We start from the raw sequence: 27,444 nt of genomic DNA, 5'->3' as shown, positions 1-27,444 counted from the left end.
AACGCGAAAACTGGAAGAACTGCAAGAACCGAGAACTTTCATAAAAGGAACGGATTACTCTCGAGGGAAGAGTGCGAGAGGGCCGGACGAGAAAGCGGCATACGATAGAGATGATGGCCGAGTTTGAAAGCAAGTACATATCAGATGTTAAAACTTGGACAGAAAGAAAGATGAGAATTATATGATATTTATGGCAATGTGAAAAACAGTTTGCAAAGATATAGGACACTTCTCAATTTATAAGATTAGATTATATCTGAAATGTATTGAATTTTTTCCTCTTTCTTTTTTATTTTTTTATTTTATTAGATAATTGATTTACGCGCAAACAATTTTTTGGTTACGTAATAGAGTTTGGAGATATTGCTAAATTACTCACGATTCAATTACATTTCTTTAACGAGACACACGCCGAGCTTACATATAATTCTATCTACCCCACGAGATTCAGAATTCGAGCATTTAATTCCGGTTCCCTGGGGTCTTCCGGTCGATTGCGGTGCAAAACCCTGAAAAAATCGTCAGATAAGAGACCATTCCTAGGGAACGACGGTTATCACCGACGAATCTTGGTCGACGGAACAACTTTCACGGCGGTCGGGCTTGTGTGTTCGGTCCGAATAACGATGTTCCAATCTGATCGAGCCTGTGTCGCGGAGAAGGACCGGCAAAAACCGGTGATTACATCCCCTATCGCGGCCAATCTTAGTTGAATTTAATTTTCCATGCTCTTTTTTTTTCTTTCAAGCAAGATGCGCTTTTGTTTCTCTGTAAAGCAAGATCAGCTCGGATCAGAATGAAATCGCGATGTAAGGGCGAAATAAATGTACGATATTACATATATTGAATCATTGTCGTTATCTCTCTCCCTCTCTCTCTCTGTGTCTCTCGCTCGTTTCGTAACTACTTCATCTCTCATTTCCTCATCAGGATTTCAGCGTAGTTAAGCAATTTTAGGATGTAATTGGAGTTCAATAGTTTGGATTCATTAGCGCTGAAGCGGCATTATCTCAAGATCTAATTCATGATACTTCGGGTCGAGAGGCAGCCTATTACTTTCGAGGACTTTCAAAGAATTCTCCTCTTCGCTCGCATCTCTACTGACGTCACTCTCTGACATCTCGAAGGGCTTACTATACATATATGTGTCGTAACTAAAGAATCTTTATCACATTAAATTATCACAGAATTTTGCGTCTGCCGTATACTACTCTCTCTCATCTTTTTCTTCTGAGAAATTTTATCTCTGATTTTCTCAGAGATAAAATTAGTACGAATATCTAGATATAATTTTAGATGAGAGAGAAGGCGTCAGTTTTAATATCATTAGATTGATGCGAAATATTTTTTCATTTGTCAGATAAAGTGGAGAATAAAAATTGCACATTATTTCTAATTCAGCAGTCGTTATTATCTTCTCAATATACTTTTTTTTATTTGTAAAAAAAAAATTTCAGCCCTTTTTTAAAAGCTCAAATCAATCTTCATTTAGAGTAAAACTCGATAAAAAAAAAGTATTTTTTGCATCTTAATATTTAATTGTACGTTGTCATGTTAGAAACTAATTGCCCTATTTTGCATATTTTGCCAATTGTATTACTGCAATCATCCTACCGGTGTTTCCACTATGAAGCGCAAGAACATCGCGTTAACGTCGCATAATGCGTACACTCAAACGGAGGTAAAATTGCAAATCAAACGTAAAACGAGGGTTTCCTTCAATTACAACTTCCTACAAAGGGCGTTTACGTAAAATAATCGCATTAACGTTCAACAGACCGGACTAATTATCTTTCCTCTAAGCAAGACGGAACACATAATTCTCTCGGAAACGACAGCGGCCAGATTGGAAACTCCTTGCGCTCGCTCCCTCATTTGTTCGTTCGTTCGTTCGCTCGCTTACCTGAAACGCTGAAACGATTCAGCATGTCTCGCCGCGGTACCCGCCAAGGCAAGCGGAATGGATTAGTTTTGCAAATACACAAATACGCGGCGCAGCGCGCATGTTCGCGGTCGTTACGCCTAATTTAGCCAACACTTCTGTCTGCCGCTGGCAGAACGGAAGTCAATGGCCTGAAAGTCAACCGAGAATCAGAGTAATTTGGGAGGAAGTTTGCGGGATTCAGACCAACTTGGCTGACGACAAGATGTGACAAATAATTGATATTTTGCTTCTCATCATGATAATAATATTACATAATATAATGTGTGTATATGAGTGTATGCCGTATATATATTGATATCGAAAAAGTCGGCGCTAAAAGATACTTGAAATAAAATTTAAAATGATTCATTTGAGATTTCTGTCGCTATTAATGTTTGACATACATATGTATATATGTGTGTTACTTTACGTCAATATATAAAAATATGGAAATTGAAGCAATCAATGTTATATTTAAAGTGCATTTCAATGTCATAATTAAATTTTGAAACATTTTTTTTTATAACGAAACGATATGTACTTTATAGGAAATGGACGTAACGATTAAGTGCGTCCTGTCGAGATAAATCAATTCTCAATCTGCGTTCGAGATACCGCCGCGAATGCTTTATGGGTGGAGTACATCGACGTTAAGTCTAACTTCCATTATAATCCATATCCAATCACTTGAAGTCGATTACCGGACCGGCAGGAAATGGCCCGCGCCTTGTTTCGTGCCGCCGTTCGAGGGCCGACCCTTCTATTGCTTCGCCGAAAATAAATTGCGTTTTGTATTCCTGGTCTCGCATACTCTCGCTCTTAAGATATTACGTTGAGAAAGAGCGCAGTGTGGTGGGTAAATATATTTTTCCGTATTAAACTGTGTTGGCAAAGCACCACGCTTTTAGATCAGCAAACGCAGATATCGAACGATAAATGTACTGGATGAAAAATGATTCAACCGATAATGTTAATAAATGTTAGCATACGACCGAGGGGAAAAAAGATCCTATATATGAATAATTCGAAAATATAGAATAAGCTTTTTCATATCGACTACTGGTGTCTTGACAGATTTCTTTCTAAAAAAGGTTTCCTTTCTAAAAAAGATGTATTAAGTCGATTCTCGCAAGTATTGTTGCCTCTTTTCCGCGATGTTGATTGTCTCGATTCGCGTTGTGCGTTATATAGTATATACGTAGCATTGAGAGGCTATCATCGCTAGGATTAGCAGTTTGACAGTTTGTTCAAAATAAAATTAAATAAAATAATAATATGTTTTAAATATGTTATAATACTCAAAACGCGATTATAATATTTTGACAGTTATCAGCTGACTTCTGTCAAAAAATATTAATCGCGGATAAAGTATTATAACATATTATTTACAACATATTACTATTTTAATATTTTTAACATATTATTATTTTAAAATTTAAATTAGCAAATTAACGCTTTATTAACATTTTTTGACAGAAATCAGCTGATTAAAGCGTTAATTTGCTAATTAAATTTTAAAATAATAATATGTTAAAAATATTAAAGTTGTAATATGTTGTAAATAATATGTTATAATATACCTTATCCGCGATTAATATTTTTTGACAGAAATCAGCTGATAACTATCAAAAATATTAATCGAGTTTAAAGTATTATAACATATTATTTAAAACATATTTTATTTTATTAATTTTATTATTTTATTATTTTATTAATTTAATTTAATTTAATTTAATTCTATTTTATTTTGAACAAACTGTTAAACTACTAATCCTCGCGATGACAGTCTCTCAATGATAACGCACAATGCGAATCGAAATAGTCAATCAGCATCGCAGAAAAGATGCAACAATACTTGCGAGAATCGACTTAACATGCCTTTTTTAGAAAGGGATGTTATAATATTTTTAATTCGATTAATATATTTTTGACAATTATCAGCTAATTTTTGTCAAAAAATATTAATCGCAGATAAGATATTATAACATATTATTTAAAACATATTACTTTAATATTTTCAACATATTATACATTATATACCCCCATTACAGCTATAGAAATTTTATAAAATAAACAATTTTTGACTCACCGATACGTAGAATAGCGGAGTTGTAGTACACAGCACATTGATCTGAAAACAAAATATTCAAATTATGTACTATATACATATATGTGTATGTCGAATATACAATATCATAAACAAAATGCAGTTTAGAAAAAATGTTTTTATATTGTATACCTCACAGTTGTCCCGCTGTCGCCCGATGCCTCCCCGGGCCTCCTCCTCCTCTTTTGGTCGACCGTCATTGCTCCTTCGTAGCACTCACGACATTCGCGAAAACACAAATAATTACGATTGTCCGATACTTTACGCGGCACTCCCGATACGCGAAACTTTACACAGCACTCCCGACGCGCGATACTTTACGCGGCACTTCTGACACGACGCGTGTATCGCAATGCTACCTGTAACAAATAAAATACATACATATATTAAAATAATCTTATTTCGCATTATAACATATACAATATAAATATGTAAGCTAGAATTAACGATAGATATATCCACGGATCGCAACACATTCGCGCGCGCGAAAACAGATTAAGTTGGGTTATGTTTTGGCAAGAGATTTTGCATCGAATTTTTCGCGAAATATGCGTTTCGAACAATTACGATTACATATTAACATTGAAATTATGATATGCGATTGATAAATATTACAATACAAAGGTTAGAAATCGTTTCTAACGATTATGCTTACTAATTAATCACAGCGGGACGCAGCTCGAACTGCCTGATACTCGCGACGTTTCGGTAATGGCCGCGGCTACAAACATCGGCAACTTCACTCTAATAGCGCACGCGATACTATATACATACATGACTTAATATTAATAATTAATTAAAACTCGAAGGAGATTCGTTCGAAAAGATATAGCTTTAGAAAGAAAAAATATTAATCGAGAATAAGGTATTATAACATATTATTTACAACATATTACTATTTTATAACTTACGAGTATATCATATTATTATTTTGAAATTTAATTAGCAAATTATAACATACACAATATAAATATAAATAGGTAAGCTAGAATATTTAATTAGCAAATTTTATTAATATTTTTTGACAGAAAAATCAGCTGATTAAGAGGCATTGAGAGAGAGAATGTTTCTTTCTCCGCAATAATATTTTCTCTCTCGTATTCATAGAAATGTTTGCGAGATGTCTTGTGTATTTGAAGCTTGATTATTGTAAAAAATAATTAATTTGTTATATAATTAATTTGTTGTATAATAATTAATTTGGATAATTTGTCAGTGTATCTACCGAGCAATCACAATGTCTGATTAATGTCTTATATTACTACTGAAAAAAAATTAATTGAAGCTCTGCATGACATATATGATTAAAGCGTCAGCTGATTAAAGCGTTAATTTACTAATTAATTTTTAAAATAATGTTATAAAAATTAAAATAATATAATATGTATTAAATAATAGATTATATAATACTTTAAACTCGATTAATATTTTTGATAATTATCAGCTGATTTCTGTCAAAAAATATTAATCGAGAATAAGATATTATAACATATTATTTACAATATATTACAATATTTTAATTTTTTAACATATTATTTTAAAATTTAATTAGAAAATTAACGCTTTAATTAGCTAATTGCTGTGAAAAAATATTAATCAAGTTTAAACAAACTTGTGTTGTTCTAGTATAAAAAAAAAAACTTAAAAAATATTAAAACTCATTAGAGATATGACTGAAATAAAAGACGAAGCTAACATTTAATTTCAAAAATATTCCTAAAAATTGTTAGCGCGCAAATAAACGGAACTTAATAAAGCATAATCACATGAAAATGATAAGGAACAAAAGCTCTCGTTGAAATCGTTTCTTTCCTTCGCTTTCGCGGAGAGATTTCGGACAACGGCACTTCGGAGTTCCTCGATTACAGTCCGCAGAACGCGAGCGGAAGCTGTGTTCTTCGCGTGGATCTCGTGAAGACCATCTTTCCGGGCGAAATTTTCACCGGATAACCGTCGATGCGCTCAGCATCGTTTCGTGACGCCGACACGTAGCCGGAAAGGTACATTCCAGGTACAGATCGGCGGAAGACGGAGACGGTGGACGCGTTCAGTTTTTGCGACGAGAACCGGCGCGCGTGAGCCGGTTAACCAGAGGCTCGTTCCCGGGTCTTGCCAGGTTGATCCTAATCGGGCCAACCCACTGCCGAACCTGACTAGCTCTGGGCGTAACCACTGGATAGAATCGAGGGATCTCTCCGTAGCGCAACTGCGACAGTTCTCCTCTTTTTTTTATCGCTCTCGCTCGAGATGCGAATCGACGAAGATTGCGCGTCGCGATCCACTCGAGTTTGAATGAGGATGTAAGCTTGCTTTTATACGAAAACCTCTCTCCTTTTCTTCTCGTTCGAAACGTTTAATTGATAGTTTCCGTGAAATTTATTCGAGAAATCGCAAAGTATGCAAAGCGTAATAGAGATATGCTTAACATTCTATTTTAATTAAAAAAAAAGTATAATTTTCTGTTGAGAAACTCGGATATATTTAAAGTGAATAAGCATTTTCGTTCAAGCGACGATGCCGGGGACTTTCGGAAAGCATTGCTAGATCCTTGGAACGAACTCTTTGCCGCGGAAATTACGAGAGATGAAATTATTTTTCCATATCAGGATATGGTACACGATACACATACACACATGTGTCGTTCGGGAGATGCGATACTGGTTATTTTCCATCTGGAAAGAAAACATTTGCTTCTGCACTCAACTTATCGTGGATCGCCTTACAGTGGGAAATTCTAACTCAGCTCTCTATATCGGATTGACTCGCGGAAAGGGCGGGAGACAGGGGAGGCATCCGGTTACACGTCAGACAAGTGATGGATCGGGAATAAATGGGGAATATTGACTGGAAATATTAGAGATATTAAAAAGGAGCCTCACACGCTCTCTCTCTCTCTCTCATCGGCGTATCTCTCGCATATCGAGAGATTGAAATCTGACACTCTCATATTATCCGAATTGAACAAAGGGCACGTTCGACGGGATATGGAATATTCGCGTGATAACCTTCGCTCCTCCGCGCTTCGCGAGCTTCCCGTCTCGGGGAAAAAACGCAAGCCAGAATACACATACGTCAGAGATATATATCCCGAAAAATCTAATAAAAAGAATCTGATGGAATTACATAGATGAAAAAGAAATCGTTGCAATATATCAAATCACGTTTTTAGTTCATAAATATCAAATTTCTTGTCCGATACACGTTCGATAAATTATCTTTTCTCATTCCGTTTTAATTGCATACGTGTTGTTCATCGAACATGATTCATTTCTTGATCTACAGTCTACAGTTTAAATCTTCTATTTTTAATGATGGGATATGATTTTTTCTATCTCTGTATCATATACAATTTCTATTATGTGAATACTTATTTTGTATAACTTTTAATAGTGTTATGTGAATGTTTATATAAATATATATAAATAAAAATATTAAAATATAATTTTTATAAATAATATTAATATAATTTTTATAAATTTACTCTTTTAAATTAAATTAATAAAAATGTGTCACTGATTAAAGCAGTTTTATCGAAAATCTGTGAGTGTTTCACTAATTCTCAGTGATAATACTCGAGCTTTGCTCCGCCGCGCCATCTTACGTTTTACTGATTGACAGTAAGATTTCAAGGAAAAATCAACCTCTATCACTATCACCAACTAATTCTTCTCACAACCAATGAGATTTCACTGTTTACAGTGCTATACTTGAATAATTGAAACCACTACTTATCAGTGATAATACATTAATTCCATTTAAGAGAATAAGCTTTATTTAAAAAATGAATGGTAAGATTCGAATACATTGAGGAAAGATATTTGGATTTCACATTCGTTTAGAATTATAAGGAACTATATGTAAGTAATCAAGTAAATATAACTATTTGTTTTATAGTTACTCGTATCTTTGTGGATGGAATTCTCTTATAGAATCTTGAGGACATCTAAGAGTTTCAGAGAACATGTCTCCGACTATCTCTCTGTGCGCGGATCGGTCTCTTCCTTAACTTCACTTTCCATGACAAAGGGCAAGGTTTCGCCGCGATACTGTCGCACGAATGCGACGCAATCTCGCGAAAGACAGCGAGGGTAGCCTAACCGTGATTAGGTATAGAAGAGAGCGAGACGCATCGGGGGGAAAATGTCGCTCAGTGTTTCCGCACGGCGCTCTATCTTTCTTTCCACACAATCTCTTTCTCTCTCCCTTTTTTTTTTAAGGAACCATACGATGGGGCTTAATTTCAGCTGGATTTCTGAGACGGCTTGCTTCCTCCTTTTTTTATGACCGGTACTAAAGCCTCGTACAAAGAGACAGGGAGGCGGGCGCGCGAGGAGAGCGCGGAAAATGCGGGAAAACATCCAGCTCGGGCGAGATTGCCTCTTTCCTAATTTATAACTAGGCGAGGCCTCGCCTTAACAATTTACGCTGTATCTGTACTTCGTGCCAACCATCACCCTTCTCGCCCGTGCCACCATCCCCCAGATTCCGAAACGGTTACAGACCTATAGAACGTCCGAGGCAGTTACGACGTCGCGACACGAGATTGCCGGAGAAAGGATGCCGTTTCTTCTATCGGTCGCCGTTGCTCTTTCGCCCTATTTCTCTGTTTTCCGAAGACTTACGACTCCTCGTTGACAGAATTCTTGATTCTGATTGACCCATCCGAAATAATCTCCAAAAAAAAACTTTGATACGTAAAACGCTTGAGAAGAGCGAGTCTCTGATGACGAATGTCGCGTTATTTTTGTAAGAGAAGAAGCTTGTGGTATTAAATTTGTATAAAAGTTACTTTGTGATAATCTTGATCTTGAGTGACGATCATTGACAGCTTATGTCTTTCTTTTTCATAGCGATTATTAAATAATTAGTGTAATCTTCAATAACGAGTATGTTACAAGACGCGTTCCCAGTTTCTTCTTGAAAAAGTCGGTAATGTCAATGCAAATGCGAGAAGTATCTTGCCTATCTGAATTGCAAATTTCATTTTCTTAATGGTACTGAAATGTAAAACATGTCTTTCAACCTTGAAGAAACTTTCAAACATTCGCTTCTTACATATAGATGCGATTTAAAGACAACCGAGAAATATTAAATTATTATCTGTAAAAGAAAGTCACATTTATTGCTGCGTCGATTTTTATTTTATTTGGTCTATTTTTTTTATTATTATCGATATTATATCAACAAATATCGATTATCATTAATGTATAGGATGTTTGTACAAGTCAAATTGTGCAACGAGAAAATAATTAATGACAGTTCTAATTAATAATAATTTAAAAATATAAAACAAAAATTAATATTTTAAGCAAAATATTATAATTGCAATAAAGAGATAAACCCTGTGCTTAGTATTATCGAAAAAATATATATCGTGGAGGAAAGGGGGGAAATTTCGCCTGCAGTGTATTAATTCGCACGATGGATTTTATTTAATTATAATTTTAAAATTGACTCTTCTCGAGCGTTTACTAAAAATAAAAATGTTACAGTTATCAAGAGTATCGCGATTTTCCATACGAGTGTACCTGCGAAAGTACTACGTAGTGTAATATAATATTCAAGCGAGCAATAAGCCATGAAACTTATACAGTCGAGCCTTAATACCGGGAGAATTTTCCTGGAGGTTTCAGTTCCCGGGCGCCAACCAAGGAAACACTAATTATTTCGCAATCTCGGCACTCACCCCATTTCGCAGATGGTGTTGCATTAAGAAAATTAATTTTTTACAGCCGGCCCCGTTAAAGAGGATGCTTCGCGTCCCTCGCGGAAGTCCTAGCGAATTGATCCCGGAAGAAACGATAGCAATCGGAATTTAAACAGAATTTAACTGATTATGCCATTAAGAAAATTAATAAATAAAAACGAAATCACACATACATGCATGCGAGCTGCGTGCATTAAGAAAATTAATTTTCCTACGACTTGCAGCTTGTGTAAAAGTCTGTGCTTTTGCTCGATCTAATCTCAGACAATGTTTTCTACTATCTCTGCGGCAATTCATTAAACGCGTATTTTTTTTTTTATTTAATCCATCCTCAATATTATCGTTTTTTTTTTTTTTTTTTTTTTTAGGAAAAGATTATCATAATTTATCTTTCTTTTTGCCCTTTATTACGATCTTTCTACGTCTATATTTAGTAGTAGTATAACTATACGTATCATAATTGAATCCACCGACGAGGTCCCGCTCGGAAAGTAATGTCATTGAGGGAACGATCTTTCCGCGTCGTTATGTAGGAAACGACGGATGAACACAATACGATCGAAGATGAGAAGACCCCTACTCTTTGGACAATTCGCCCGTCGAGATATGTGCGCCACGTTCTGGTAGGGTAAATTCGAATGATACGGAAGAAGGCGGAGAGGAAGGGTCCGCGGTTACGAATTTGTCAGGACTCGCTCGCGAGACGTGTCTATCGATATCTCGGAGAGATATTATTCGCGATAGTAGAGCGAGAGATGTCCCGCTGGTCTGCGCGAAAATGGGTACTTGGACAGTTGGACAGTTCGTGGTCGCCCAGAAGACGAGCGTCGTCGTTGTCGTCGTCCAGATCTTCGTGAGATGCCAGGGACGCGCGGGGGTTTCGGTGGACAGAAAATGGGAGAAGAAGAGCCGAGGGGTGAGGATCGGCGGCGGCGGTTGCTTCTCGTGAGTCACCCTATTCTTGTCACCCCGAGTTTCTTGGCGGCAGGATGACGTCTCTATCGAGTTACGGCTTTGTTTTTGGGTCGACCGACTCTATCGGCACTTCGCAAGGGAGTCTGGGGACTTTCTTCCTCGATCTCCCATGTCCGCGTCTTTTGCACAAGGACGGCCAGTTGATGCTTTGACTAATATATCCGTTATGTTGCGAATTCTAATCTCAACAATCTTGAATTTGTTCGAGTTGCGCGTATTGTTTCGGAATGATTTTGGCGACATTTGGGGGAGAGAAACAAGATTATTTTCGAAAATGGTTGATTAAAATATTAAGATTTTTAAGTGAATAATGTGTCACTTAAAAGATTCGAAATGTAGAATGTTTTTTTGCATATACAGAAATAGAGAGAAAGAGAGTGTATCATTGTATCTTTGATGTTCCATTTCTTAGATTTATCCTTGGCAATAATTTAGCTTTGTACAATTTGCAGGCGGGTCATTCCACAACGCTATCCATCTCACGAACGAACATTCGATAGCACTGAACATCTATGCTACACGATCACGCAACTTCGTGCCGCATCTGTAATTTACGCCGCACGTGCGTATATATATCGTGTTAGAAGTTCACGCCGATGAAACTATTATTATGGCTATTCTATCGCATAGCGAGAAATTCTTTCTTAGTTTAAGCAGCGAGGGAAGTTGGAACTTGTAGTAACTAATAACGAGGAAGAAAGCTTTCTTTATCTAGGTTGCAAAATCAAATTGCCACCCTACGCCTCCGTGAGCTTCCCTCGTTCTTCCCCTTTTCCTTCTTGCAACCCCATCCGCCATCTCCTTTCCCTCCTCTCTCTCTAGCATTCTTTATCATTCCCTTTCTCTCTCTCTCTTTCTCTTTCTCGCAAATTCTCACACCTTTCTACAGCCACTCATCGAGTCGAGTTTGTGAAAGCATTACGTTCGAGCACCCGACCGCTATTCAAACCCCACACCGAAGTTAAGAACTCGCTGATGAGGTAAATCAAACGTTCTCCGAGAAAACAATTCTTTCGGCATTCTAATGAGCTTTCATTTAAAAATTTCGCGTCCTGCGAGAAATTTTGATCGAAAGCTTTGAGAGAGAATATTGGATGAGAGATATTTTTATATTGGATAAAAATAACTTCGCATAAAATAAAAAAATTCCTATTCAGAAATATGACGTACATTTTGCGCAAGTATAAAATTTTAAATTTTAAATTAAGGTTTGCTTTAAGTAGCAAAGACGTTTCATTAAGTACACCATTCGAAATCGAAGAGTTTTTCATGTGCAACAATAATTTAACCCACTTTTTCAAAAACTTTTGCAAAAATAAATCCTAAGGTTGTTAAGTTAACTTAAAGTTATTGTTGAAATTGAGTTTGGATTTACCGTTCGTTTGAAAAGCGAGTTGAAAGCCACCGTTGCATTAACTATAATCAGTTTTAAGAATTTGTGTTTGTATTACTTGTATATACACATGTAATACATTGTGCGAGATTTAAAGTTTCGGAGACCGGAAATTTCAGTCAGAATCTCATATATATACATATATATATCAAAATTTACTGCATACGTATTTCGGAAACGTGTAATTTCTGACATCACCGGTGAGCTTCTTTCCGCACCTTCTCTCATAACGCTATCAAGGGAGAAGCGCGCTTTGTTCCGCTCATGCAACCCGTCGAGGAGACAAAGTTTTGCAGTAAGAACAGCGAGAATTGTCGTCACTTCCTCAGCAGTTTGCAAGTAGCTGGCAAACATCGGCGTGGATGCGTCGACTCGCATACTTTGCGAGCATTTCTTTTCACTGCGTAGGAATCGTAAGCGCTATGCATTCACCGAATAATACGTCGGATGACGTCGTGCAGCAAGTTTAGATTTTTGTGAAAGAGTATATACACCAGAGAGAGAAAAGGTCAGGAGGTAAAATTTGTATAAACGTAGAAATATGCAGCTATGAGCAACAAGTTATGCGATTTTGAAGTAAATATTAAATGCTTGTAAAATGTAAACGATTTGCATATTAATAGACTATTAATTTACGAGAAAGCTTCCGTAAACAAAGCAGTAAGTTAACAAAGAATAGCATTTTATACAAATGTAGGAAGTGTATAATTGAGATAAATGTGTTTTGTTCTAATTAAGAATATGCAATTAAATATCTTCTTTTCTTAAAGGCTTACAGCTTGTTGTAAACATTTTCTAGAGTTAAAGAACTGTCTGAGACATTTTAACTGTTACATTTTAAAGAACTGTCTGAGACATCTGAAGTGTTACGTTTTAAACGTCCGGCAGAAGATGTCTATAGAAAAACTGCATTTCTCAGCATTCGTGAGAGAGCAGACTGACAAGTGACTCGGCTGATTCGAGTAAGGATGCAGGCAGACAGGTAAGGGGAGGAAGAGCCGGGGAGTAACTTAAACAGCGACTAAAACAAGAAGTAGCAAGTCATAATTGAGTCGGGCAAGTATGGCGGAGTCCATGTCGGTAGGTGGAAAGCACCGCTGCCGACATACCTGACCGGAATTCGCAAACAGGAGGGGTAGTTCTCCGGTCTCCAGGTCTCAAGATGGTTTCCGTTAGTTCGCCGTCCATCGAATGGAATCCAGATGTTTCCCGGCATAAATTAATGTTGCATGCGCAAATACACGAGCTTAACTTTGCGGCAAAGGAGATAAGCATAATTGTGAACTTTGAACAATTTGAAACTTGAAAAAAAAAGCATTTGTTGATTGTTTGATTGTTAGAATTAAGGAGCGTTTTACTATCAATTTTTATTATCGCTTTTTATCAGCGCTTATTTTTTTATCAATTTCAAAGATCGATTCATCGATCAATTTTAAAGATCGTATTTTTTTTATATTTTAATTGGAAATGCTCCAAATAGAAGGTTTATATCTATATATTTATTATAATTTCTAAATCTTGTGATTAGGATTTTTGACTACATTTTAGAAATCTTTCTCTATTTCTACATTCAATTATTTAATAATTTAATTTGCTGCGTTGCGCTCGAAGGAGAATCCGCAAGCATCTCGAAATCTCGAGCGTTTCACGAGATTCTCCTGTGAGAAGCTTGCGGTCAAAAAGACACGCTCCTGCTGTAAGCCGTGAATTCACGCTCGACAGGCGGCGCTCGTGTAGCGTGTAGACTTGCGTGATTGCAAAAAAAAATATCCGGTGGTAGTTAATGCCGATGACATTGACGGGCGAGAACCGAGAACTAGCCAGGCTCCGATCTACGGCAGGACGATCGATACGAGAATGTCGCAGGCCAATTTGCTGCAGGGCTATAATTGTAAGTTAAATTATCACCATTATTTATTTCGCCGACAAAGCCGCAAATGGTGATCCGTGAGCGGGGGGCATCGCACGCATCGTGTTGTAAAAAATGAGCTCTGATAATGGCGGCTTTCGTTTATTTAACGCCAGACAAAAAAAGCCGAGATCCGAGCAGCGAGTCGCGATATGACATCTCGGAAGGATCGGTCCCGCACGACCATCCTGTGTGTGTTCTCAATCTGATATGAATATCCGGTGAATAAAGATTTTAACGCGAGCCGTGTGTCTCTGTAAATTTTTTTATTGTGCATCCGTAAATTATGCAAACTGGCTTCTGGCTTTTCGGAGTCGTTGGTGCTATCAGCATACCCATTACAGTACGCTTTTTAATATATTGCAATCGCAGTATTATTTATTATTCGCGTACGTGTGTGATAATTTAGAGGAAAGAAAGATGTATATAAATATATATATCTTTTATTTGTATAGTTATATATCTTAATTATTCATCTGTATCTATATATTATATATCATCCTTTTTTTATTTCGGAGTAATTTGCTTTAACATAAAGATATATATCTCTCATGTTAAAATAAATTACTCTGAAATATACAAGAAAGAAAATATGATAGTAATATATAAATAAAAGAGATGTATAATTAATAAATAGATTATATATTTGATTATAAAGAGAAAATTTTAGAATTACGTTGGCTTATAATAAAAATAGAAAGTAGATTGTATTTATATATAATAGATACATTATATTAGATTTGATTTTTTTATATTAGTTTTGATTTTTTAATTAATAGATATTTAAATGGATCTGTCGAAATGTAATTATTTTGAGATAAATCTGTAATATTATATTTGTTATGATTACTTCAGTTTATAAAATTTAACGCGTTGCAAATTTACTTGTTTATTAATAAATATGCATAAAACATGAATAATTAGCCACGTCATATGTATATATACAAAACATAATACGTACAGAAGCAACAAAACTCTAAGATAAATGTTTACATGATATATAATTGTGTTATAAATAAGTTGAAAAATTACACAACGCTACGCATTGTCGCGTCGCGTATATGTATATGTGTCTGCAACGACGACGAGCGTCGTGTTATCTCGTCTCGAGATGCTAACCATCGATTAGCCGGATACGTTACCAAAACAATAATTCTCTCCTCTCAAGGAAGTTTAGGACAGTGGAAAGTTTTTAATCAACTTGCACAAACAATAATATCGCAGAGATATTTTTTTCCCGAACATATAAATATGGACTTCGAGATGAAATGTTGGTAATATTTTTTTTTTTACTTTGCCTTATAAAAACGTAAAATTTTATCGATGAGTTGTTAAATTTTAATAATATATAAAAACAATATACAAGGCACGCATTTCAGAAAATTTACACGAAAAAATTATATCATTGAAAAAATAGAAATTGCGAATATTGTCTTTTGACTAAACGTACGATTTAAATAAAACAATAAAATGCGTGTTCGAGAAGAGAGAATAAATTTACGTTGCTGCGAAATATTAAACATATTTATCAGAGGCGATATAATGTTAGTATTTCCGGTAAAAGACGCGTACCGTAGTATATATATAATTATTTTTAACATAAGACAACGCAATTTTCCCCACAAAATGCTTTTCGACTTCGTAGGGGAAACTCAGTACGATGATCCGCAGGTGCAATTTCCTCGTCCTATTCCGGACGAAGTTATCAGGTAAGCTCGCGACATTCGCGTAGCCAGCATAAGCACGAATGTAAATTATTTTCTTCCGCAACATTGTGTGCAAAAAAATGCAATTATTAAATGACACAAATTTTATATAATATTGTTCTTTTTATATCTAACAGAGATTAACACACGCAGTCTCTTTTGGGTAAATTTTTATACATATAAAAAGAAATGTTAGTTATAAATGTTTGTTATAATCCCACCCGCTTACGCGTATTACTTTTGTTGTAATTCTCTTACTAATCCTTTTAATTTGTGAAACACCAATGCGGCGACTTAGCGTTTACGAAGTTTACGTAAAGGAAGAGTCGGGCTCGAACTCGAAGAGCGGTGATGCACCGAGTGTGTCGGCATTAGGACCCGTCACCGACCAGCAATTGCTCCAAGTAATTAATCGCTGCGAAAGTTTTATCAATGAGAACGATTTGCGATCATGTAAAATCACTTTCAAGGATGAGTGCATGGACCTGGATGCAGCTATAGACTCCGAAGTGATCAATATCGACGGCACCGTCACGAAACTCCTCGGCAAGGATGCGTTAAGGTACAAAGTAAGTGCCAAAGTGAGGTATCTTAAATATTTGTCGAACTATTAGCGCGGGGCAAGTTGTTTGCCGAGAGCGAGTGTATATCGTTACAGCAGCAGTTTACATGAAATATTTCACCTGACGGGCGCGTCTCTTCGTTTATCTACAGTTCCCCTCTTTCTTCTTACTTTGAAGAATTTCATTTGCATACGCTTTTTATAGTTTTATGTACCAAAGATTTGCCTATCTACATCGCGACGTAGCATAATTATGGGAGTAAATATGGAAGTATTGTTGGAAACTCTGCATTTTTAGCGCGCGACATTCGTTGCGTTCTTTAAAATTGCAAAGAATATAGTTTTGTGCGTTACAATCTAATCTTACAACATTTCTTAATCACAGTATTCTTTGTCGCGACTGATAAATTCCCCCCTTTCTTTCCTCCGTTTTTCGCATCTCACTAGTATTTTCGTTAAAATCCGAATTTCCGATCTTTCAGATTCTCGAGCAGAGCGTTAGTACACCAGATGAGAATGTAGTTGTATATTCACATCCCGTTTCCGAAGGACCTTCGTCCTCGACAATGCGACTTATCGATAAGGATGATCCGCGATCCAGACTGCATTTTGTAAAATATCTAAAACGCGACGGAAAAACACTCAAAATCTGGGAATGCGGCATTTGTATGTATTTTTTTCTGTAATATTTAAATATAATTAATATATAGAATAATGATATATGTGAAGAAAATAATATATATTTCATTTTTTCCAATAATTATAATTAATTAGTAATTGTAAAAATTATATATATTCGGGTAAAACTAAAATAAAAATGTTGAATTTTATATTTTTTTTTTTCGTGAGAAATATCATTTCGAATTCTCATTCGATTTCGCAGCGTAGCGAGTAATTACTTTTTAATGTTGTCACTGGAGACAGCTCGTTTTCGTTACAAGAAACTTTTATGTTTAATATTCGAATCAGGTTCAAAAGAGTTCCGTCACCAGTACACCCTGATGAGACACTTACCGACCCATACCGACGAGAGAAACTTTAAATGCGAGGCTTGCGGCAAGGCTTTCCGCCAGTTGTCAACATTGAGTCAACACAAGGCTATACACAGCGATGCTAGACCCTATGTATGCGAATTTTGCAAGAAAACGTTTAATAGGTTGGAAATTATTTTATTTTTAAATCTAAATTTCATATTTAAACGCCTAAAACTTTACACAGCATAAAGCAATGCAATATTTATAAAATTGATTTATATCGGGTATATTTGACATTTTGAAGTAATTCAAATTTCAGGGTATCTACGTTAATTTCTCATCGAAAAACTCATTCCGAACACAAACCGCACAAGTGTCACGTGTGCGGTAAAGGATTTCATCAAAAGGGTATATATAACATAAACGTATTAATTAGGCGATCTGTCATTTCCGGCAGACCAAATTTCTTCGGAAAGAATTTATATTTTGTTACATCTACTCTTTTCATTTTTTCCCCTTTTATTAATATTCCACAATGTTTTATTGTGCAAATTGATGGAAAACGCGTTCATCTGTGATCTTGAAAAATTCGGCAATTAACATTAGTCTTTTCAGGCAATTTGCGTAATCACGTATTCACGCACACGAACGAGCGGCCATACAAGTGCGAGCTCTGCGGCAAAGGCTTCAATCAGATGTCAAATTTGGTCTGTCATAAGGTGAAAGCGCACGCACACGCCGACAAGATGCAATATTCATGCGGAGTCTGCGGAAAAGAGTTTCCGCGTAGATTCGCCTTACGATCGCACGAGGAGTACAAGCACGGTATAAAGTATCGGAGCACGAGCAACGCGCAATCTGCCGTGAACGAACCCAGTAACGCAAAAAGGTATGTAAAGAGGTCACATGATGTTAGTCGCGATGTATAATGCAACCAATGGTGCAATAAATGTTCAAACAATCTGAAAAATCGTGAAATGAAACGAAATTCGTTTCAGCCACTTTATATAAATATTCGCAGAATGAGAGAAATAAGAAATAAAATTTATTTGAATAAAAATATCAAAATTATGAACTGTTGTTGATATTTTTATTGAATAAGAGAAAAGATCTTGCAAAAATAGATGAGTTAGTTATGAAAGCAATGAGTTATAATTTTGTGGGATAAATTTCTATCGATTTTTCTTTTAATTAATTTTTAATTTATTTCTCACAGACACTAGATAGACAATCAAAATTATATATTCAATTATTATTATTTTATGCAAAGTTGATTTAATTATAGATGTTGCAGCGCGCGATATGTAATTATATGCATTTTCAGCAAAAACGTTAGGATCATACAATTGTTCAATGGCGATCGAAATCAAACGGACGAAAGCAAAGAGAAGGATTATTTTGGTTCAGTTAGTATATATTTGATTTATGATAAATATAATGAGAATTATGGATTGTGTAATTAGTTTTGGAATCCTGTTTCATGATAGTCGGATTTAATGGACAGCATTGTGATAGACAAAATCGAAACAAAAGCGATGGAGGTTGCATTACTCCAAGGCCAGATTCCTTTTGCTCTTTATAGACCCGTTAAGGGTATACCGGTACTTGTTAAAGTTTTACCCACTTCAAGTAATAAGCACGTAAGTATATATATTTATAGACATTGTTAAATGTGCAGATAAGCATGAAAATTATGTAATTTAAAATCACATATAAGAGATATATAACTCTTTTCACACATAAAAAAATTTAATAAATTTGTAATCGTAAATTTATATGAAAATTTATATGAAAAGTTATAATAACGTTAATTTAAAAGTTTTTATTTCTTGTTAGTGTAGTTATTATTTTGATATACTAATACATTTGATGAGAAACTCGACTTTTAGTTGACTTCGTAAGAGAAGTTTATTAAAAGTTATATATCAAATATTACTGTAAGTATAGAGATACTCGATGTTTAGCGGATATACTCGTTTCGTTTATCTCGCTGTCAACAAAATGGGAATCGATAACTAATAATTAATAATATCGAAGCATATTAATTAATATTTAATAACATTTAATTTATTTGAGAAAATTAGAGATATCGCTTATATAATAATAATGTACTGTTTATGTATAGATCCTTACACCTGCGACTGCCGAAGATTTACGAATTGCGGGGAAGATAACTTCGAATCCTACTGAGACTTCAGATGCTGACGGCAACAAGGCTGTTCAGGTGAAAGTACCTGTAGTTGCCACAGTGATACAAAATATCGAACCCAATGGCAAATCCAGCTTCGTCATCGAGCCTCCCGGAGCAGAACAGGAGCAAGGTAAGCTCTTGTCAATTTTATAAAACAAAATGTTTTTTCGTCGAGGCGTTTCTCTTCATCTTTGTATTATTGTTAGATGATCTAGTGACAGCGTTGGACTCACAGTTTTCTCTCTCTGAGCTTCATCCTGACGAAGCGGATCGACAAAACGACGCGAATTCAACTCCATCAATGGACGAGTGTAACGAGTTGTTGGAGCTGGCTGCGCAAGGTGGGATACAATTCGTTCGCGCTACGGAGGACGGTCGTTACGAGGTAATATAGAAACGATTAGCACATTCACGTATGAAACTATGTTAGTGCTTGCATAGCATAATATTCGATAATAGTCGCGTTTGGTGAATAGGATGATTTGTTGAAGCTGAGAAAGAACTTTTTCCTTCACAATTTATAATCCAATTATCTCTGCGGTGTATTTTTGCACAATTTTTACGATTATATATCTTGGTAAAAATTTCAAATCAGATACTGGTTAGAATATAAGTTGATAAAATCGAAAAGATGATTATTGTGTTGATATTCCGAGAATTTTACATGAGAGAACATAAATTTCAAGATATAACGTCATCCTTCGACATCTTTATCTCTGAAAAGGTGACGTACTTTTCCACGCAAAACTGGCATTATAGCGTCGACGTCTTTGCGATCGACTTTTCGATCTACAGCATGCGCGACATATTCGGAGTATTCACGTCAGGCGCCTCCATTCCTTTACATAGATTTCTCTATTTAGAGAACTGTGCAGCGCTGTCGCGCTTGCAAAACATGTTCGTTTTTATAGAAAATCGTTTTCGCGTTGGAATTTTATCTTTCGCGCTTCTCCTAATTAGCTCCAAGAATTCGATTAAACTTAATATCTATTGATGAAATCCGAATGTGTTCTAAGAGTCCTAATTAAATTCTTCGCAATTCTCAAAAACTTTGGAGAGAGAAAAATTTTAGTTAAAATTATATATAAGTACTTTTCTTGATTAAAATACCATCAATCTTACTTAACATTTAAATGTCTTTGATTTATAGTATAATTTTTGAAAAATGTAACTTGAAATAAAAAATTCTAAAATAATATATTATTTTTTTAGAACTCTATGAAAGTTAAAAATAATTATAAAAATTTTTAAATATGATAAATTTCTGTGCATGTGTCTCATAGTTTGCATTATTGTAATAAATTATTCCGATCATGACGAAGCTTTAAGCAGTTCAATACACGATTCGCTGTTGGCTTCAGGTTATGACAAGCAGCGAGGCCCGTGACTTAATGGCGCAGAATTCCCACGACGTAACGATTCTTGACAGCGAACAGGCGGATGCCATCAATCTTGTGAATATACGCAATAACGGTGACGTCATCATCGGCGACAACGATAATCAGATCATGGTGCTGGAATCCGGCCAGAAATCCAGCAGTATGTCAATGGACGGTATCGAGATTCTCGAGGACAAAGACATTAGGATTCTCGAGGGTAAAAGCCTCGACGATCGTTTCGCGGATGGTATAACATTCCTTCCCCAGACCAAAATCGATGATCTCCTGCTGGGTCCCAAATCGCTGGTTATCGATAGTGATAGCGCCCTGGTCGGGCATGATGATGGTAGGTGAACTCTTGTCACAATGTCTCAATTTATAAAAATTCTTTGTAATGATATCTCTGTCGCGTATTTATATCGCAAGATAAATTAATATATATAAATTTTAGTAGTTACTTTTTTAAATATATATATATAAAGACAATATATAAGCAGTATATATAATAATATATAAGCAATATATATAAAAGTAGTTGTTAATAATTTAAACAATTTTTAACTAATTTTTTAATTTTCATTATTTTTAACATTAATGTAAAAATATAAAATTTTATGTTACAATAGCGTTAAAAGATTCGATTTAAAAACAATGATGTATGTTTAACTTTTTCAATGGTTGTCGATTTTAGCCATGGCCGTACCGTCAAGTCAGCAAGATTTAACGAGCATCTTGGGTCATTCTTCGAATTTATCTACTAGCTCGCAATCTTCATTATCGTCTTTGTTAATGAAGAACCATCCGCCATTATCATTGTTGAACGAGACATTCCCGTATCTGAAGAGCAGTCAAAGCTTCGCGGACGATCTAAACATTCTCGGCGTCTCCCCCGGGGAAGATCATCACTTGGAGTACGATCCGAAGATGAGATTGCCTTCAGTCTTCGACGACGATTGTGATACCGGCTTAATATCTTTCGGTCAATCGGACATAAAGATGCTCGACTCCGGAAATCAATGCATTAAGGTATCGTTGTCGAAAAATTATGCTTAAATAATTCTTGCTGATAACATTTTTCGTCATTTGAATTTTACAGTCTTTCAGTGACAAGTTTTGTTTGCCGCCTCCCAAGATGTTTGCCGGTCTGAACGAGGTGAAGATCTTAGGGCCGAAAAATCATAGTCACGAATTGATCGCCCCACATTATCAAGATAATAGACTCCTCAGTCCTTTCGAGCAGTTCCTTAAGAACACTACCATGCAAACCAGTGGTTGCATATCTAACACCGCAGACGCGTTCGATGGATGCAGGAAAGAAGTGAAGATACTCGGTAAAAAGCTCGGCACCGGCATTATCACTTCGACCGAGGAAGGTGATATTGTCAAAGTTGTCGATGACAATTCGAAATTTGTAAGTATAATCATATGTATATAGTTTTAATTATAAAGTTTAATTAATCAATATTTTCTTTCTCCCTTCTCTTATTATTCAGCTAAAGATTAAGCAATGTGATGTTGAATATATTTGTCAATTATAATTTACAAGTACAAGCAGCGATTGGTATTAATAGACATTAGATTTCTTAAAAAATATTAATTAAGAGTTTGACGCGTTGATACACTTGGCGCAGGAAACGAGCACTGCAATGGATCTCTGTGACAACGCCTTACAGCAGTGTACGACCATGTCACCGAGACGATTGCACCGGCAGTCGTCGATGGAGAGCGACGTCGCGGATAGCTTCTTGCTCCAAGTAAAAACCTTTGAGAATAATTACAGTAAAAGCAACGAGAAAGAGAACGTATCTCCGAACCTGCGCAGGCCGGCAGCCCCTGCTCGGATTTTCTGAATTTCGGCAATCGCTTCGGCGGCAAGGACCTGTCACCCGACGGTCATCTCGATAGGAGTCAGAAAGACGATCGCGGGGATAGTTTTACGTCCGGAGAAATGTTGGACCTAGATTAATGATGCGCGACGAAGGCCTCTGCAGAAATGGTCTCTTACTTATGAGATTACTCTTGTTCTTTGTGTCGCTATCACTTGCGAAGATATTCGTGCGTTGCTTCGGATTCTCTTCGGTGCATACAAAGAGACCAGGTAATAATACGCGATAAAAATAATTTAATTATGCATCGAGAAGAAACGTGCATATTAATATTTTTATAATTTTTTGTTTACAAAAGATTGCACTGATTTAAATGCGGGATAAATTGTATCTAAATTATGCATCTCTATTTGCAAATTATTTTGTTGTTAAATAACAAGTAATACCATGTAAAAATTGGATTGCTTAAATTTTTAAAAATATGCGATCTATTTGCAACAGATTTTTGAAAGTAATTTAAGAAAAAGAACGAATAATTATGCATATCGCAATATATTGTGAATACATGTTTTTTGGAATATGCTTGTAAATCTCAAAGTATTCACACAATCTCAGATATTCAATCATCTCATTAATCTTTATATGAATTATGCCGTATTGCTCTATTTCTCTATATTTTCTCTATATATAATATGATTGTATAAAAATCCAATCGAAATATTTTATATCCAGATTTGCATGTTGAAGAATAAAATATATAAATAAGAATTTCTTGCGAGTTGTTTTCATTATTTTAGACAGCAATATATATATATATATATATATATATATATATATATGTATATATCTGTTAGATAAAGAAGAAAAATTATCCTAGCATTACTGTTTTTAACAGATACGTGGGATAGAGATACGAAAGACTGCGGTATTCCGATACGAAGGTTATTTAGATTTATTCGCGAATTCTCGACTCGGCAATATTTTCTCCGCGTGCACGTGCCAATACCAATAGGTGGAATGGTTAATACCGTCTGCTCTGGCATCCATCCTTGCTACTTGATAGTCAGCTCCCATTCGGAGAACCGCACTGTCTTATATAGTAACCTGTACAAGCAATCTGCCCACGGTTCGCAAATTGTGGAATTTAGAAATTATGTGAAATACGGATTAATTTCTTGATATTCAATTCTTGTGCTTAAAAAATATTTATAGACATATTGTACAATTTTAATTATGTACTATAAAATCTCAAAAATTACGCGCTGGACTATCTTTATAGATAAAATTTAATTAATATTTTTTAATTCTTTTTTCATGTTATACTTTGTATCGTTATATTTTCATAAATATTTAAAATATTTAAATCCAAAAATAGGCACAGTGATATTGGGATTGGTAAGTCACGGTATATCTATCGAGTGATATCTTATAGTCTGACTTAGCATTTATCTTCACTACTTGATAGTCAGCCTGTAGGAGCCTCTCTACATTTAGATAACGCGCGCGGGAGGGACTTGTAATATATATTCTGTAAAGCACAAGATCCAAATAAACCTAATAAATTATAAAAGAGCAACGCTTGCCTTATTGACAAAATAATGTAGACTTTTCTGATACCGACTACTATCTTTCGAGATGCTTTTTCTTCCCAAGCGAATTTTTTGATCATTCTTTGAAATTATTTCAATTTTTTAAATGTCTTTGTTTAACATGTAATATATAAAAATTTAATATAAATTTAATTTAATTTTTGATTCATAACAAAAAAAGAGAGGAAGAGAGAGGAGAAGCGAAATTGGCAAGTAATAAATTAATAAAATTCTCTGACTTAAAATCCAGCAATGGTAAGCTGTAGCTTACGAACGCAACGCATGTGCGCGAGCAAACGTGTCGGAAAATTTACTTTTCTGCCGCAAAGCCAGCGGCAGCCCGTCGTCGTCGTCGTCGTCGCGTCGCAGCTCGCAAATACGCAAAAATTAAGTTGTAAAAGTCGCTCCAAATCGCTCGCGCTTTCCAGCCACGTCTGCCGCGAGGACGAGCGAATCCCACGGAAATTCCATTCGTTCTTTCTCACTGCCGTGCCTCTCCCCCTCCCCTGCTTCTAGAAACCCCTCGGGGGAAATTCGCGCCTTTTCTCCGCTGTTTTGCATCGAATTATTTAAAAATGCACCCGACGTCCCGAGAAACATCTACTTAACTCGAAGGCGTCAGGACGTTCTTAGCGCGCCTGGAGTACCGTGAGAACAATGGCGTTAACGACGACTCGTCGGTCGTAGCATCTACAAAAGACGAAGAATTCGAAATCCTGAAAAGTCAGTCGGAATGTTTAGAACTGCTCTTAACCGATGTTTCTTACGATGCTGAGGAATTTTCGTCATCGGATCGACATAGCTTAGTGTAGTTCTTGAGGAATTCCTCGTTAAGTTTACTTGATAAAATTCTATTATCCAAAATAGGTATAAGGATTAATTGGGTATTAATATATTTTCGATAAATTTATTCACGACAAGCAATTTACGGAATAAGTAAGATCAGTTGATTCCCATATCGGCAAAAATAACTGAATTTATTCTGGCTCGTCGAGCTAATCGCATTTTTATAAAGAGCCGATGAGGACGGCTGGGAATGAGCATTTTATTTGCTTTACAACGTAATTGCGACAGAAAGTATTCCTACTGCTAGATCATTCGGTACATTATAGTTCCGCGGTATAGCTATAAGAACGCTCGTCGTTTTTCCACGACCGAGATTTCTCCCACGGGTATAACTTTGGTGAGCGAAACGGCTCCGCGGATTATCTGAGGAAGTGCGAAGAGGCTTTTAACTCGGTATAATTTATTTAAAAGCCGAGACCGGAGGGGCGAGACGGCCGCGAAAGGGGAATCTCCGAAGAAACAGCCTTAATTAGCACGGACTTTCTTACCACCGCCAGATTCCTCCTTAATTTTCGCAAATGAAAACCGCGCGATCCACTTCCCTGCGCTTTTTCTCTTCTTCGACCTTCCCTTTTTCTTCCTCCTCCTTCTTTCCCTTTTACGATTTTACTTCGCTCTTCTACCGACATCGCATGCCTTTATTCTACTCAAACGCGTTTGATAATTTGCAATAAAGAAAAATCCTTTCGATATTGATTAAATTCTGCAATTAAGGGAAGAGCGATATTCGATCGAACGTGAGGTAGATAGCTTAAGTGTAATATGATTTTGCCTGATTCCGCGAATTTGGCATGAAACCTACATTTATCGCGCCATGTAATATACAGAATCGATTTTAGCTCGGTGAGGATTTGATGGAAATTCTAATTAGGAAAATATTCAACACTGGAGATGAAAGAAATTCTCGTTCGAGTTAAAATTCAAGAGACAAAAGTAGTAAAATCTTGCTATGCGATTAATGTCTAGATTTTACTTTGAGAGAAATTTTATTTGACTCTATTATATATATACAAAAATATATGATATTAAAAATTAATAGACTTCTTGTAGGCAATCCTTTCTTGTCAATTGTAAGCGATTTCTATTATACAGAGCAAATAAGATTTTATGTTTCATGAATTAAATACTGTTGTCACTTGAACCCACTAATGTTATTTTATACGAACAGAGTATCCGCGGGATAAATCGAAAAATTTTGCTCACTGCAAAATTGCTAAACGCGACGTCCGCACGTCTGTGACGACAGCTATTCTTCCTAACAAAGTCAATTGACGGCGCTGCCGTAATGTGCCGCCTACTTTGGAAAATTTACTTTGAATTTCGTTCCCTTTTACGAGCTCTTCCTTTCTACTTTCCACGAGACATTACTTCGTTCCCGCACCCGCGTGCTGGTGCCCTCGCGAATTACCTCGTCAGGAATTCAGCCCTCATACACAGCCATTTCGCAAATTCGATCTCCCTCGGTGCAGGAGACGCGGCTGTCCCTGCTCTCTGTCGAGCTACTGTCGACAAAGAGAAGGGGAAAGAGAGAAACCAAGTCAAGCCAGTGATGTTACATTAAATTAAACCGACTCACAGTACATAAAACCGCGTATCTGTATATATCCGCTATAACGTTGAAGACTTGATATGATTAAAAAGAGATTATGTATGCTATAAGAATACAAGATGTATAAAATAAATTAAAAAATTATTTTTTTTCTAAATTTATATTTTAAAACAAAATAATTTATCACTTAATATTTAAGAGATATTTATATCTGATAAGTAATTAATATTTTGAAAATATTCAGAAAAATAATATTCTTTGTTTTTTAAATAATCTATTTTATTTGTTTGCTAATTTATTCAATTTAATAAAGATCTTTTGGCGAAGAATATCGCAGTTAAAATTGAAGTGATAGAGTTATACTGCGCGTTTATTATTAGATTAGCTGCATTGTGTTGTATTATTAAGATTGTTAAAGAGAATCGTACAAAGATGAAAGAAGATAACGAGCTCGTTCAATCAAGCAGAAATTTTCCCCAGATACCGCTTTTTGTTTTAAAAAACGCGAATCTGACCTGACCCAATCCGATTTGTCTACTCGAAAGACTACCGCGCAGACATAAGGCTTGTTGGCTACAACATAATAAAAAGAACATGAAACGTTGAGAGATGAAGGGTAAAATACAGAGATAGAAAGAAAGAGAGAGAAAGAGAGAGAGAGAGGGGGGGGAAGGAGTGAACCGGAAATGAAGCTGCAACCTGCTACGACAAATGTTCCTCGTCATTGGTGATACTCGGAGTATCATTTATTGGATTTGATAATTTTCCACTCCAAAGATTGATAAAAAAAATATAAAATAAAATAGC

At 35.8% G+C, this 27,444-nt stretch overlaps 1 protein-coding gene across 1 annotated transcript; it reads left to right on the top strand.

Annotated features, from left to right (window-relative positions):
- The first annotated feature begins 13,963 nt into the window (after positions 1 to 13,963).
- On the top strand, positions 13,964 to 22,793 carry LOC145944630 (uncharacterized). The gene is made up of 16 exons (XM_083053121.1): positions 13,964 to 13,997; positions 15,661 to 15,724; positions 16,020 to 16,290; positions 16,766 to 16,949; positions 17,253 to 17,439; positions 17,577 to 17,665; positions 17,873 to 18,146; positions 18,582 to 18,663; positions 18,745 to 18,897; positions 19,383 to 19,578; positions 19,655 to 19,833; positions 20,810 to 21,173; positions 21,519 to 21,853; positions 21,924 to 22,238; positions 22,459 to 22,581; positions 22,650 to 22,793. The coding sequence occupies exons 1-16, from the start codon at positions 13,964 to 13,966 to the stop codon at positions 22,791 to 22,793; spliced, it is 2,994 nt and encodes a 997-aa protein (XP_082909247.1).
- Positions 22,794 to 27,444: the final 4,651 nt, after the last annotated feature.

The sequence above is a fragment of the Prenolepis imparis genome, unplaced genomic scaffold, assembly GCF_030444845.1.
Source record: "Prenolepis imparis isolate NDT839.2.m4 unplaced genomic scaffold, iyPreImpa1.0 SCAF_13, whole genome shotgun sequence".
Lineage (NCBI taxonomy): Eukaryota > Metazoa > Arthropoda > Insecta > Hymenoptera > Formicidae > Prenolepis > Prenolepis imparis.
Note: the sequence above shows the minus strand (reverse complement) of the source record. Positions and strands in the feature narration are given on the sequence as shown.